Source organism: Staurois parvus, unplaced genomic scaffold (assembly GCF_062004578.1).
Source record: "Staurois parvus isolate SC_StPar_1 unplaced genomic scaffold, SC_StPar_1.0 ptg000414l, whole genome shotgun sequence".
NCBI classification, from domain to species: domain Eukaryota; kingdom Metazoa; phylum Chordata; class Amphibia; order Anura; family Ranidae; genus Staurois; species Staurois parvus.
The window spans coordinates 7,680,843-7,697,164 of NW_028318210.1; the positions used below are offsets into that span (position 1 = coordinate 7,680,843).

General features: G+C 41.0%; 1 protein-coding gene across 4 annotated transcripts in view; it reads right to left on the minus strand.

Moving 5' to 3' along the window:
• The window catches only part of MAPKBP1 (mitogen-activated protein kinase binding protein 1), a 248,028-nt gene that overhangs the window by 73,750 nt on the left and 157,956 nt on the right, over positions 1-16,322 (minus strand). For all 4 annotated transcript variants that reach the window (XM_089686912.1, XM_089686911.1, XM_089686909.1 and 1 more), the window contains 3 exons: positions 14,778-14,835; positions 8,235-8,405; positions 1,663-1,800 (listed from right to left, as the gene is read on the minus strand). In XM_089686912.1, the coding sequence (XP_089543038.1) occupies positions 1,663-1,800; positions 8,235-8,405; positions 14,778-14,835 (367 nt within the window). The remainder of the gene's footprint in view (positions 1-1,662; positions 1,801-8,234; positions 8,406-14,777; positions 14,836-16,322) is intronic.

Genomic DNA, 16,322 nt, shown 5'->3' on the forward strand with positions numbered 1-16,322 from the left:
CGATTTTGCGTGCATTCCGCATCACAAAGCCTTGGACAGGGGTGCCTCTTGACTAAAAATACTTTTCAAGGGCGCCCCAACTGGAAAAAGGTTGATAAACACTTTTCTAGAATACCACCTGCAAATATTGGAAGTTTATGAAACTATAGTTGGGACTTGGTCATAAACGTGCACAGCACCCATCCTTAAACCGGAAGATTGGTCAGTTGTTCTCTGGCGACACCCCTTTTATATCACAAAAAAAGGGGATGACAGGACCTGGAAAGGAAGTTCTCATTTAACATCAACCAAGGAACATCTTAACGGACTTGAGAGCAACGGCAACATTTTTTCTTGAACAATTGGACTCTGCTAAAACCAGGACTTTGCAAGTATTCTTCATTTCTATCTCCTTTTATTTCTCTGTTGCGTTATTGTTCTCTTTAAGTCTTTGTAACTTCCTTTTCTGTAAATATTTTATTTTTTCCATCATTTGATTTCATAAACAATATTTTGAAAAGTGGTAAAACTATCTCTAAAGCTTTTAATGCAAACTAAAGAATCCTTGTGTCTTGAAGAGTGCTACTGATAATAATCCTCTGAATATACCTGTCTATGGTGACAGTGTGTGTTGCAGATGTTTATGCTAAAATCATAGTGGTAAAAAGGCGGTGGTGGCAGTTTAAAGAGTTAATTGAATAATTAACCTAAGTCAGTGACAATCGCTCTCAGGCTGCTGGCACATAGATTGTGGTCTGGTAAGCTGGAAAATCTTTGTGCAGGGTGCAACTGAGAGTGGAATTGTTACGCAAGTGACAGCGCAGTGTGAGATTGACTGTTCCTTTGTCATGAGCTGGTGAAAAGGGCAGGGGACCAGGCACTGCGTTCGTCATCTAGGTCTGTACAAATCATTAGTAAGACCTCATCTGGAATATGCAGTTCAGTTTTGGGCACCAATTCACAAAAAGAACAATGGGGAACTGGAGAAAGTACAGAGAAGGGCAACCAAACTGATAAGAGGCATGGAGGAGCTCAGCTATGAGGAAAGATTAGAGGAACTGAATTTATTCTCTCTTGAGAAGAGGCGATTAAGGGGTGATATGATCAACATGCATAAACACATCAGTGGTTCATATAGTGAACTTGGTGTAGAGCTGTTCACCCTGAGGTCATCACAGAGGACAAGGGGGCACGCTTTACGTCTGGAGGAAAAGAAATTTAATCTCCAAACACGGAAAGGTTCAGTGGATTGCTTTAAACAAGGCCTGGATTTTCTCTTAGATACACAGAATATAACTGGATATAACATTTATAGGTAAAGTTGATCCAGGGAATATCCGATTGCCTCTCGGGGGGATCAGGAAGGAATTTTTTCCCCTGCAGGAGCAAATTGGGTCACGCTTTGCTGGGGGGGTTTTGCCTTCCTCTGGATCAACTGTGGGTATAGGATTACAACTTTTTTAATGGTTGAACTGGATGGACTTTTGTCTTATTTCAGCCAGACTAACTATGTAACTATATAGCATATACTAACATGTAAACTGATAAAGAAATGCATATTGAGTTCTTTCTACTAATGAGGCCAAATACAGATTAATTTCGAACAAGCTGTCCTGAAAGAGTGCTGTTTTCACTCTTGCTTTCATAGTCTCCAATTCAGTCCTGGCATACTTCTCAACTCACCTTTGATGATTTTGCCTCATCCAGATACCAGAACTTGACATGTCTGTTTCCAGCAGTGACAAAGTAACTGCTATCTTCCGAGAATGAAACTGCCGTTACTTTACTAGAGACCTTGTTGGCTGCCACCACCACATTTTTCTGCAGAACAAAAAGTCAGACATTTTAACAAAACTGCATTTTAGAAGTTATGAAAAGACAATAAGAAGACATAGCCATGAAGGATGTACATATTATAGGTATTTATAGGGTCTGCCCTCAAAGAGCTTACAATCTAAGGTCCCTATCTCACATGTATACATATACTAGGATCAATTTAGACAGTATCATGTCTTTGGAGTGTAGTAGGAAACCAAAGTTCGCACAAAATTCCTACACAAGCACAGGGAGAGAATGCAAACTCTTTGCAGGTAGTGCTGTGGTTGAAATCTGAACAAATGATCCTAGTGCTGCAAGACAGAATTGCTAACCGCTAAGCCACTGTGCTGACCCTATGAATGGACACGTGGTTTTTAACCTAATAAAAAAATGTATATTCATAGCATAGGCATTATGTGGAGGTAGCCCCCCTTTGCAGTTGTAACAGTTTTTGTACGACTAGGAATATTTTCAAGAAGATTTTGAAGTGAGTTTGGGAATTTGTGTTCAAAAAGGCAAAAAAGCATTTGTGGGATCAGGTGCAGATGTTGGAAGAGAATACCATCTCACATTTGCCATTCTGATTCATTCTAAAGGTGTTCAACAGGGTTGAGGTCAGGGTTCTGTACAGGCCACTCAAGTTCATCCACACCAATCTTACAACCAACTTTATAAAGACCTGGTTCCATTTGTACAGGGTCGCAATTATGCTGGTACAGAAAAGGAACTTCCCCAAACTGTTGCCACAAGGTGGAAAGATCAGAATTGTGGAAAATGGATTTCTTTTCCTGTAGCATTAACAGAACCCTTGAATGGAAATAACATACTTTTGGCCATCTATGCAGATTTGATTGTCAAGTGGAATGCAGAATTAGGAAGCCTAATTACAAAAACACACGTATTTATTCTTTAAAAGACCCCTCAGAATTATTATACTAGTTCTGAAAACAGATCTTCCACAGTCTGCGACTTTCTGAAAACTCAGCTCAACAATGTGGTTTATTTACTAAAGCTGGCATGCTCAGAAACTCGTACACCTGTGCATGGTAGCCAATCAGCTTCTAAACTCAGCTTGTTTGATTAAGCTTTTGCAGTAAAACCTGTAAGCTGATTGGTTTCTATGCAGAAGTGCACGAGATTCTGAGTGAACCAGTTTTAGTAAACAAACCCCAATGTGTGCATAGTGTTCAACAACCTGAGCTCGGATCATCTAAATCACCAGTGTCAAACTGGCGGCCCTCCAGCTGTTGCAAAACCACAAGTCCCATGAGGCATTGCAAGATTGACAGTTACAAGCATGACTCCGAAAGGCAGAGGCATGATGGGACTTGTAGTTTCGCAACAGCTGGAGGGCCGCCAGTTTGACACCCCTGATCTAAAACATACCTATACAAAATTCAAGAATGAAAACAGCTATGATCAACAGACTGAGAACATAAGGATCTATAAATAGCAGTTTCCAAAGAGAAGGCATATCTCTCTTCTCCCAGGAATGTGGGCTCTCATTTATTAGTTCAGATTGAACTGTAAAAGGAGCTGCAAGGCCTTTTTGCATTGATTAGTTTTTAACTGTAGCAATCTGGTTAAATAAATTCATGACTTTTCCCAGAAGATTTGAGATGCTTATAAATCAACCTTTAACCTGGCAAGGCAGGAACATCTTACAGATTTTTGTACTTACTGTAATTCATACAAGCATGCCATTAGGCTGAAACAAAAAAAATGACAACCACAGTGTCCCTACACAGAGCTAACATTCTGACTCCGCATTCATCTGCATCAGCAATGTATTCTGCAGTTGTATTACGCTAGCATCTTGTGTTACCAAATCTTTTTAGATATGCTGCCCCCTTGTCTTATATGGCCCTTATGTAGTAACAGAAGCCAAGTGTCCTTCCAAACAGGCAATGTGATTTTTAACAGCTAACCTTTTTTGTAGCACTTTTTTTTTACTAGGAAAAAAGAGCAATTTAGCAATGTTATCAATGTGTGCTAATGTACATTATACTTTGGTTACTCATCAGATCAAAGAGGTCTAGTGTATCTGGTTAATAATTACATCTGCACATCAGGCAATCTAATCCTATTGATCCTCTTATCTCTCTGCTGATTGAGAACAGACTCAGTGCAGTAAAGACAGGCAATCAGACCATGTGACCTAGACTGCCCAGGTCAGGAATGTTATTTATTCATGTCAAAAGGGTGGTCACTATGCCAGAACTATATCTTGATTTAAAAAAGCAGTAGATTACAGTGGACACATCACTACAATGCACACTTCATATCATAGTGCATCTACAGTAAAGTTAAAGTGGTTGTAAAGGCTCAAGGTTTTTTTACCTTCATGCATTCTGTGCATGAAGGTAAAAAATCTTCTGTATGCAGCAGTGCCCCCAGCCCCCTCAATACTTACCTTAGCCCCATCAAGATCCAGCAATGTGCACAACAGCCTTGAGTGTCCCGGATCTCTGCCGCCTCATTGGCTGAGACAGCAAGCCGGTTACAATATGCACCAGCGCCATTATCCATCATAGACTTGTATATTTGTGATATTTATACTCCATTAAATATTTTTCCCCTCCACTTCTTTTGAATTGGGGGCAGGGCCAAAATGCGGCTCTGTGTGTGATGGGTGCCCCCACAGCAAGCTGCTTGCTATGGGGGCACCCAACAGAAAGGAGGAGCCAGGAGAGCCTGCTGGGGACTCGAGAAGAGGAGGATCCAGGTTGCTCTGTGCAAAACCTCTGCACACAGCAGCAGGTAAGTATAGACATGTTTGTTATTTTACAAAAAAAAAAAAATTAACCTTTAGTATCTCTTTAAGCTGGGCACAGATGCATTTTCTTTTTAACAATCAGTGGAATTTTCCCTACTGCAGTACTGTATTCTCACAGCAGGGAGACTGCTTGCCCTGATAGAGTAAAAAGTTTCTATTTTTTGCACTTTGCAAAGAATACCCAATCATGTACTAGGAAAAAGCATTTTTGCTTGCACGTGATTGAATGATGCAAGTTAGAAGAGCTTCATCTCATTCTCTAAACTCTAGGAAAAATTTATTTGCAAAGTAAACAGTTCATTACCCTTTATCAAACCAACCCCATTATGTGAGAGAGTCATCATTTAGAACAGTGATTATAAATGTACAAAACTGCATAATATTTTTGTTTTTGTTCATTTATCATGCTTATAAAGTGACCTGCTTAACATGCAACACAAAAACAATATGGATCAACAATTACATCTGCATTGAATAGATGTGACCTAAGAATGGGTGGGATTTCTACTTAAAAGGCATCAGTAAGGCCTCATGCATACAAATGATTAGGGCTGTGGTTCATGAAGGTAAAAAACCTTCTCTGTAAAGCATGCCCCTCCAGCTCCCCCTAAATACTCATTTAAGCCCCCTCTCGATCCAGCAATGTGCACCGCAGTCTTAGCGATCCTGGGATTTCTGTCTCAGCCAGTGAGAAGAGAGAAGAGAAAGTGGGATCACAGCTAGAAAGTGTCAATCACAGCTAGTGAGCCAATGAGAAGAGAGGGGCGGGGCTGAGCTGCGCCTGTGTGTGTGAATGGACACACGGAGCAATGGGTGCCCCCATAGCAAGCTGCTTGCTGTGGGGGCACCCGACAGGAGGGAGGGGCCAGAAGCAGATGAGGATCTGGGCTGCTCTGTGCAAAATTTCTGCACACAGCAGTAGGTATAGACATATTTGGTATTTTTTCTTTAAAAAAAATAAGCCTTTAGAATCGTTTTCAAGACAGGCTTAAAGGTGCTGTCAGGAATGGACTTGCCAGTGGTGGTGGGACTCACCTGCCTTGTAGGCTGCAGTATCAGGGCTGGCCAGCGGGTGCTCTCAGCAACCAGAGGCTCACTCCTGCAATGAGCCATCACCTGAGGCTGATTACAGCAGGTGTATTTAAGGAATGGCCAGGCCTGTGATCAGGGCCTTGGTGTATGTTTCCCATGAGCCCCTGTACCTGCATCCTGTCTGCTTCCTGCCTGATCCTGATTCTGCTTTAATCCTGACTCTGCATGAACTCTGCCTGTCCTGACCTCGGCTATTCCTGACTACTCTTCCGCCTGCTCCTTGTACCTTGCCTGCCCGTTTGCTACCAACCCGGCCTGCCCGACTACGTTTAGTATTGTTCTTATTGTTATCTGTTGGAGGTTTGGTTGCACTGTGTTTATGTTTAGTCTTGCACTGCGTTTATGTATTGTTTAGTCTTTGATAAATTGTATTGTTTATACTATACCTGGAGCCTGTGTTTCCCTGTGTCAGTCCACACATTTCTGGTCATACCCGGATCCCTAACAGGTGCCACCACTGTCTACACGTAACCATACATCTGGTTATGTGAGGTTAAAGATAGATGAGCGGCCCTAGACACAAAGGGGGTTATTTACTAAAGCTGTAGAGTGCAAAATCTGGTGCAGCTCTGTATAGAAACCAATCAGCTTCCGGGTTTTATCACCAAAGCTTACAGTAATTGAACAAGCTGACATTAGAAGATGATTGGCTATCATGCACAGCTGCACCAGTTTTAGTAAATCTCCCCTAAACTGACTACTTCCAGGGCGCATCATCTTTTAGTGCTTGTTGTGCATGCACACCTCTGGTATCAGCCAAAGATCTACGCTGAAACTTACTGCACCACGGTTTTAATCAGCCATGTGAATGAGGCCTAACATTATATACTGTAATGCCCTGTACACACGATAAGAAAATTGTACGAAAAATTTTGCAGAACCACTGATTGAACAATTTTCTCTTCGTTGATGAGCAGGATGTTTTAACTGATAACGATATTATGAACGGAAAAATCCGGTTGAACAACACTGAAACTTTTTGTCGTTCCGCAAACGAACAACCGATTTTCTATGCAGTGGTATGACGGTCGTACAAAAAAATCTATCAAGCGCTATCACGCATGAGCAGAAACAGAAGATATCCCGGATGTTTATGTCCAAGGAATCTTTGTAAACACGAACGAAAAATCCAAATGTTAAAAGTAGATTGGCCTAATGAGATAACGAAACCAGAATTCTGCATATTATATTTGTATGTATCACTATTAATGTATATACGTAATGTAATAAACTATGATGTACTCATTGCTGTTAATTGTTGTGTATATCTATATCGCTCGTTCTGGCCAGAAGGAAGTGGCTACAAGGTCACACGCACACCGCATTGCTTCCAATTGTACGGAAGACGTCAACACTACGTATTGCCCGACGAACAATTTTTTTAGATTTGTTAATGTGGGCCACGATTTCGACCAACGAACAAACGCCTCTCGGTCGTCGGATGACCGATCGGTCAATTTTCTAATCGTGTATTCCCACCTTAAGAAAGGGTGACAAGTGTGAATGGATTGTACAAGAAGATTGAGGTTATGTAAGGTTAAATCATACTCAATTCATGCCTTTATGTCAAAAGTGGTGCTTTGCAGTGGAATGCAGATAGAAAGACCCAGTACTTTGTTACATCTGTCCCAGTGTGTCTAAACATACAATTCCTGGTATATTCAGCGAAGCTATTCTCACAGTAAGAGGAATACAAAACTCTCTAACCCCTTAAATGGCAGTTGGATGACTTCCCTACAATGATGCAATGTAGAAACAAAAGAAATAAAAATCAGGCATACCAAGTCTCATGTACAAAAAGTGTCTGGAAGCAAAATGACAAACCTTAATAAACCAATCATATTATTTCCTTCTTCTAACCTTACAATTGCCAGAATCTGACAAACTGTTACAAGGCTCACAGCGGCATTACTGCCAACTCTGAAACAAATGGGAAAAGCAGACTGCTGTCCACAACAGATTTACCGCTTGGTTTGCCTTCATTGTACCACCCAGATAAGACAAATAAAGCAGATGATCAGCTGAGCCAGCCTCAATAATACATATGAAAGGGATACCCTTTAATCACTTCCTCTTCTTGCTATATCTGATTAAGTAAAAAGGTGGACCCCTTTACAGATTGACTAAAGAGAATATGTATGCATTAACATGGATTTTCATGTGTTGAAGTACAGCAAGTTAAGCAGCCATTCATTTTAAGTGAATTCTCAATGCTCAAAATAGATATCTATCCTATTTTTAACAATGCAGATCATCACAACGCATAGGTGCATAGTGGTGTGCTACAGCATAGGTACCCTTCCGTTAAGGTTGCTTTAAATGTGTGCCAATATGGTTTATAAAGCCTGATAACACTGATGGAAAAGCAGTCTGTGGTTTCTTTAAAAACTGAATACACACTCCCAACTGACAGTGATCTTTTTCTATGGGCAAGAGTGGAGAAGTGGAAAAGCTAACACAGATAAAATGAAAAGAACAAAACAGGGAAAAAAATCATGACACTGCTGTGTATTTATATGGCAATCAAATTTCAGAACATGCTCAAAAACAGAGTGAAACCAAGACTCACCTTCCATGACCACACATTGACAATCATGTCATGCTGGTATCCCACAGATACAATGTATTTGGAGCTAGGAGAGAAAGCCACACAGGCCACCCCATATTTGTGTTCTTGAAGTTCTGCCACCTGTGTCCTTTCAGCCACATCCCAGACCCGTACTGCTGGCATGTGTCCACTCTACAAGGAAAGTTGGAACAAACTAAGAAAAAGATTTTCCTACCGACATAAAAAATACATTAAAATGTAGGGTAAAATGCAACATATCATAAACAAACATGTACCACTAAGATATGCAAAAACACAGATGAAAGAATATCAGGCAGTACTAGAATATTTATAAATACAAAAAGTGGTAGAAAAAGTAGATGTTTCATATGAATACAAAATTGAACACCATTTATGGGTATGCTTATAAAAAGTCTCAGCAGGTTATGAGCCGATAACAAATTTTTGGCCTGGAGGAGAGTTCTTTAATAAAAAGCTTAAAGCCCCTTTAACATGGGCTTTCCAATAAGGTTCACCTATCTGTTTTGCAGGTCTATGGGCAGAGGAAAGTACCGGTAAATGGATGTGCATCTCAAAGTCCATGCAGGGAAAAAAAATGGAAAAGGACCATTTTCTTGTTAGTTTCCCTAGACCTAAATGTCACAGATTGGAGGCAGCCTGATGTACATGGATGTGCATCAATGTATACCCAGCCGCTCATAGAGCCATCATGGGCAAAGGTGTCACAAAAGTGTCATCTGTCTCCTTCAGCTCCAATTTGTTCATGGATTCCCAGCTGACAGGAGCAGACATAGCTGTGTGAAAGCACCCTAATCTGTTGAAAAAAAATAAGTATAACATGATTTAGCATATCTTAGTGTATCCCCACTATGGCAACTATTAGCTCCACAAAGCAGCTCATATTTGAATGAAGAGTCACATGACCGTTACAATTCTGATTCACTTCAGCAGTATCAGAATGGTAATTTGCAAGGAAACAGAGCTCAACGCTGAAATAACCTGAAGACTGCCATGGCAATTCTATTTATGAAAATACTAGTTGCCTGGTGGTCAAACAGATCCAATAGCTTTAACATTGAGGCTCATAAATTAAGGATCCAGATCAGGATTTCTGACTTCATTCTGACTTTCTATTCAACATACTTATTCAAAGTCAGTGTTGAAGCCAGAAACAGGCAGGCACCAAGCCTCAAGCTAGCACAGTCTTTACAAAAGGACAAAAGTAGTGAGCCTGCAGTAAGCTTACCACAACCTCACATGAGTGATGCACTTAAAGTGACCCTGTGGTCATGTTTAAAGGGGAAACAGGCAGAAAATATATAAAACAGAAACTTGCATGCATGTTCATAAATCTTGTGGAGTGTCCATGGGGCCCAAAAGCCAGGCTGCAACAATAGGCAAGCTTTAGCCAAATGACCGGGTCAACTTCTTACTGTATCTCACAGTTAAGGGTATACAGTGGATATAAAAAGTCTACACACACCTATTAAAATGTCTGGTTTTTCTGATGTAAAAAAATTCAGAACTCTTTCCACCTTTAATGTAATTTAAGGTTGCATATATGTGCACACCCTCTTATAACTGGGGATGTAGCTGTGTTCAGAATTAAGCAAATCCCATTCAAAATCATGTTAAATAGGAGTCAGTACACATCCGCCATCATTTAATGTGCCTCTGGTTAACCCCAAATAAAGTTCAGCTGTTCTAATAGGTCTTTCCTGGCATTTTCTTAGTCACATCCTACAGCAAAAGCCACTGTCCGCAAAGAGCTTCCAAAGCATCAGAGGGATCTCACTGTTAAAAGGTATTAGTCAGGAGAAGGGTACAAAAAAATTTCCAAGGCATTAGATATACCATGGGATACAGCGAAGGCAGTCATCATCAAGTGGAGAAAATATGGCGCAACAGTGACATTACCAAGAACTGGACGTCCCTCCAAAACTGATAAAAAGACGAGACTAAAACTGGTCTACAGCACCAAAACTGCAGGAATATCTGGCAAGTACTGGCTGTGTGGTACATGTGACAACAATCTTCCGTATTCTTCATATGTCTGGGCCATGGGGTAAGGCAAGATGGAAACCTTTTCTTACGAAGAAAAACATCCAAACCTGGCTAAATTTTGCAAAAAACACATCTGAAGTCTCCCAAAAGCATGTGGGAAAATGTGTTATGGTCTGATGAAACCAAGGTTGAACTTTTTGGCCATAATTCCAAAAGATATGTTTGGAGCAAAAACAACACTGCACATCACCAAGGTAGAGGGAATTATGAACAGTTCCAAATACCAGTCAATATTGGCACAAAACCTTCAGTCTTCTGCTAGAAAGCTGAACATGAAGAGAAACTTCATCTTTCAGCATTAAAACGACCCAAAGCATACAACCAAATCAACAAAGGAATGGCTTCACCAGAAGAAGATTAAAGTTTTGGAATGGCACAGCCAGAGCCCAGACCTGAATCCAATCGAAAATCTGTGGGGTGATCTGAAGAGGGCTGTGCACAGGAGATGCCCTTGCAATCTGACAGATTTGGAGTATTTTTGCAAGGAAGAGTGGGCAAATATTGGCAAGTCAAGATATGCCATACTGCTACAGGGCGGAACGGGTATGCAATATCACGTGTATATACGTGATTTTGCATTTCCGGGTAAGGAGCGCGTGCGCACCCTAACCGTCCTGCCATTTGCGACAGCGGCTGTCAATCACCAGGTCCCAGCAGGTGCACAGCACAGCCATCCAAAGCAGTGTGCTTACAGTGAAGCACACAGACATCGCCCCATAGTAAAACACACCCAGCACATGGTTAACCCTTTGATTGCCCCTCATATTAACCCCTTCTTGCCCAGTGCCATTAGTATAGTGTCAGTGCTTTTTTTTTTAGCATTGATCACTGTTTTGGTGTCACTGGGGATGTCAAGGACATCAAGTCAGTTGCCCCCAGTGTCAAAATGTCCGCCGCAGTCCCGCTATAAGTCACCATTACTAGTTGAAAAAAAAAAATATACTGCCATTTGTAAACGCTATAACTTTCATGTAAACCAATTAATTTACACGTACAGTATTAGGATTTTTTTTTTTAGCAAAGACGTAGCAGAATACATTTTGACCTAAATTTATGACGAAATTTGATTTTTAAAATTTTTTTACTGGATATGTTTAATAGCAAAAAGTCAAAAATATTTTTTTCTCAAAATTGTCGCTTTTTTTTATAGCGCAAAAAATAAAAACCGCACAGGTGATCAAATACCACCAAAAGAAAGCTCAATTTGTGAGAAAACAAGGGCGTAAATTTCATTTGGGTGCAGCGTTGCATGACCGCAAAATTGTCAGTTAAAGGAACACAAAAAATGGCCTGGTCAGGAAGGGGAGTAAATCCTCAGGAGAGCAAGTGTTTAAAAGTGGAAAAAGTTCTGAAATTATTTATCTTTGTCTTATTTTTTTACATCACAGAAACCTGACATTTTAACAGGGATTTGTAGATTTTTTAAATCCACTGTATATTGAGGTACAGGAGGGGGCTGGTCAAGATCTGCATTAACAGAGTGCCCTGTGTTTTAAGGCTTCCAGGGTGATCAGAAAGCTTTGTGAGCCTTAACCCTAGCTTCACATCTGTGCGGGTGGTGCCACTGCGGATCCGCATGAAAATCTGTGCAGCTGCACCACCCGCACAGAGAAATGCGGACCCACGAGCGGGTGCCATTAGTTCTAATGGCATGCCGTCTGCACCAGAAAACTGCAACCGTACTGGGAACCAGGGTTACTGTGCGGGCTGCGTTCTCCAAAGAAGTGCAGGGACTTCTTTCCCTGCGTGTCACGGGCACGGGAGTCCATTCAAATGAATAAGCTCTCGTGTCCGCGTAAAACGCAGCCCGCATGGCCGCATAGATGTGAACCGGGGTAAAATCGTATCTAAAGCCAAAACGTCTTTTCAGCTTTGGAGTAGGGAATTATGTAAACCCCTGTCAGCATTTTATCCTGACTTTTTCCCACTGAGGAGACTTACCTTTTCTTTCCCTCAAGGTTCAGGACTAAGCAGTAGTGCAGCTGAAGAGGGAATCAGAAGGTTTAGCATTTTCTGTTACCTGTTTTTGATGGTTGAACCACTGCATGGGCAACTGTTTTTGTGATGAAGTTTGATTTTAATAAAATTGGGCAAACAAGCTCTAAAACACAGCTCAGAGTGGAATGGACTTACTAATATGCTTCTACCACTGAGCTAAACAATATCACAACACACACACACTAAATGGCATCACTTTTAATATTAGTTAAATAAACTGAACAACCAAAAAAGCAGAAAACAGATCTTTCCCTGGATGAAAAAGTAATTTCAGTATAGCGGACATTAAAAAGAAAAAAGGAAGTTGAAGAAAATTTAATTTTTTTGTCCATGGAAACCAATCATGAGTCATCTTTCAAACAAGAATTTTAAATGGTTGCTTTGGGCAAGGGTTCCAGTTTACATTCTGGTTGTGCCAGTTTCCAGTACCCAGCCCCAACAATCTACTGATCACTTCCAGCATACATCACATCCCCTGGACACCAACTTAAAATGTTTTTGATGAGGAAAAACTGAATACAGAAGTGGAGACAGGAAACTGAAGAGGCCAGCTGCAATTTGTGGATGACCACTGGAAGCAGATATAGCTTCCACTTAATGCTCTATAAGTACTGGGGAATTTCGTGAAGGTTTATTGGCTTGTCAGAATGGACACATGTCTATACAGATGAAAAAAAGCCCAACATCTGGGATGGACTATAAATAGATGTCCTGCAGAAAACCAGGCAACAACAAAATGGAAAGAAAAAACTGCCAACATCTGTGCAGTCTAATTATGGAGGACAGAACAAACAGGGAATGTTGATGTGAGCTGAACCAGGACTACTCACATTGCCTACCTTTTACCAAACATGCTGATTTTTGCCCAGGGGTGCGACTAGTAGGTATTCTACCCTGCATCTTCCTCCAAAAAGGAGAAGGTGTTGCCTTTGGGCAGCAGAGCTGTGGTTTTCTAATGACACCAGGATAATTGTCTATTTTAGTCATGCCACGGTGTCCCTAAATGACTCCACTGCTCAATCAAGCATCTAGACGCAGATGGCTTCAGTGCTTTTGTTTCGGGAGGATTGACCCACATGTATTGGAAGCAATTGCAAATTTTAGAGGGCAGAATGGTGTTTCTTCAATGTGGGAAGCTGGACAAAATGCAACTAATTTACACAAGCAAGGCTTGACACCTTTTATATTGCATGCAAAATGGACTTCTTTCTCACATGAAACCAGAAGGGATCTATTCATGTTTTATTTAAAGTGGTTAAATGTATAAATACATCTATTAATGAAATATGTGTTTCCCCTATTTTGCTCTTTATTGGTAAAGGATAAGATCACTTTTCCAAAAAGAAAAAAAATAAAAGGCACATTTGTTTTCTTTTGTGCAGGTAAAATAATATGCATTTACTTTTTGTTAGGAGCCTGTAAAGCCTTGTACCCACAATCAGCAGATCGTGCGTATAGTGCCACAGTCCTGCAGACTGTCTGTGTACCTGTCTGCCCGTACCTCCAATATGGGCAGGCAGTATTGACAACTATAAATCGACAGCCACAAAGGCTGTTGGGACTTGTAGTTTTCCAATTCACAGAACACGTGGCCATGTGGACAGAGTTTTTTCAGATTGCGACAGCGGGCGGGAGAAGATCCCCCCGCTAGCTGTCACAACAGGGGATCAGGGGGGAGTGGGGTCCCGTGCATTTGTAACATGTTACATGCTGAAAATGGGTGTAGCATGTTACAAAAGGTGAACTTATCTTTTAAGTCATTTACCTATTTATCCTAATTCTACATGGTTTGGGTGGCGGGGCTAAATGCTTACTTCCTACTCCCCTTTCCTGGCCTACCAGGCTGCATACTCAAAGATCTGGAGTGCATTTTTGGAGGGGTCTCATATTTTTTTTTGGTCTTATATTCACATGGCATATCCCCTTAAAACACAAGCCCCATACATTTTTTGTTTGTTAGGTGGTCCCTCATTAACATCTATATCAGACCCTCATAAGGGTCTAGCATAAATGAATGTAATCCCTGGCCATTTTATTCACAAACAGAAGTAAAGTTACTGGAAGCTGTAATTTTGCTGGCAATTTAAACACTTATACATCGCATACATGCAGCACTTCACAGGCAGGTTAAGGGCTTCCTTGGGCATGGTATTTCATGCAATTTTGCATTTATAAGGTTTTGCTTTAAGCATTAGTAAAATTGCTTCACCCTGCCAAACAGTTTTTAAACTTTTTTATTGCTTTGGCACACATTCTCCAGGGCAGTGTCCAGCACCCCGTACCATTTGTTTTACAACCCCTATCATAGCCAAGAAAACTGTCATTACTGTTTAACATTTGGCTACCATTGACTTCAATGGAGTTCAGATTCGACACTCGAAGCCTGCTTGGACCGAACCTAGGTACGTTCAAGCTCATCACTACTTTAAACATGATTAATTAACTAAAGGAATCTCTCGATTCACACTACAAAACACATACCTCTCCTGTGACCAAGAACTTTCCATCTGGAGAAAATGCTAGTGCAGTGATTGTTTTCCTGAAATATATGCATACACAAATCGAGTTATAAAATTTAAAAAAAAAAAAATCTGAAATACAGGTTAAGTTGTACAGCATTCAAAGAAACATACACAGAGTAGAAAACCTGCATGTTACCTATACAGACACAATCACCCCCCAGCATTAGTCCACTATTATTTCCTTATGCCCACACTGAAGGACACAACTCTTGGTGGCATAAACCGAAAAAGATTTCTCCTGCGCTCCGGGACCCAGGCCGGTGGCGAGTAGATGGAATTAAACCTCCAGAGAAGCAACCACCGGAGTATCCAAGGTCGTGCAGCTCCAAACCAAGGCTGGGGAAGCCCGAACAAACTGCGAAGTAAAACAACAAGAAGCGCACCAACCTTGTGCATTACCTCAGTAACGAAAATTTATTAAATGAAGGAAAGGTATTCACAAACAGCGAATAAAAATAGGCATGTAAGTCCACCCAGGGACTTCAAAGGTAAGAGGCCAGCGCGAATCCCATCATGGGTATAGGTACTCAGTCCAGCTGACGCGTTTCGAAGGTCATGCCTTGCTCTGAGGAAGAAGGCATGACCTTCGAAACGCGTCAGGTGGACTGAGTACCTATACCCATGATGGGATTCGCGCTGGCCTCTTACCTTTGAAGTCCCTGGGTGGACTTACATGCCTATTTTTATTCGCTGTTTGTGAGTACCTTTCCTTCATTTAATAAATTTTCGTTACTGAGGTAATGCACAAGGTTGGTGCGCTTCTTGTTGTTTTACTTCGCAGCTTGGTGGCATAAAACCATTGAATCTGTGGGCACACAAGTCTGTTAAAGGTGGAAATCTGGTTAACCACGGTTTATGGTGAAACCAACTCATTTTGCAACAGCTTATCAAGTGGTCAGCAATGGAACATGACCTGCCACCAATACATTATTATTATACAGTATTTATAAAGCGCCAACAGTTTGCTCAGCGCTGATACATTTGGCATTATTTTAGGCTTTATTTCTAGAGGTGCATAAACCAGCATAGACTAGCAGTTACTAGACAACGGCAGTTTTGTTAATGTTAGCAGCTCAGAAACAAGTAGAGCCCATTACAGTTTGGCATTTAGGTTTGTTTTTTTCCCCCTTATGTCTTTTCCTTAGAAACCAACAGAAACACATCAAAATAAATGTCACTGCCATATGATATGCATTGCTTTGTTTTTTAATATGCGTTGTAATGGGCTTTCCATTGCACATCAATGCGTGTCATAAAGCATGTTAACACGCATTAAATGTGAATCAACTTCTCAACAATCTGGACTGTGGTACAGTAGTTTTATTACTATGCTTTGGTTGGTTACGCTACCTAATCTCAAGATGGGATCTGGGAAGGTGGTTCCAGAATCTGTTTCTGGCCACCTAGTAGTTATAGGTGTTTCCACCCACCTTTGTGTGTTACAACATCTCCTGTTCTATAATAAAAAGATTGACAACACAACAGGGAGAATGAGACACAATGA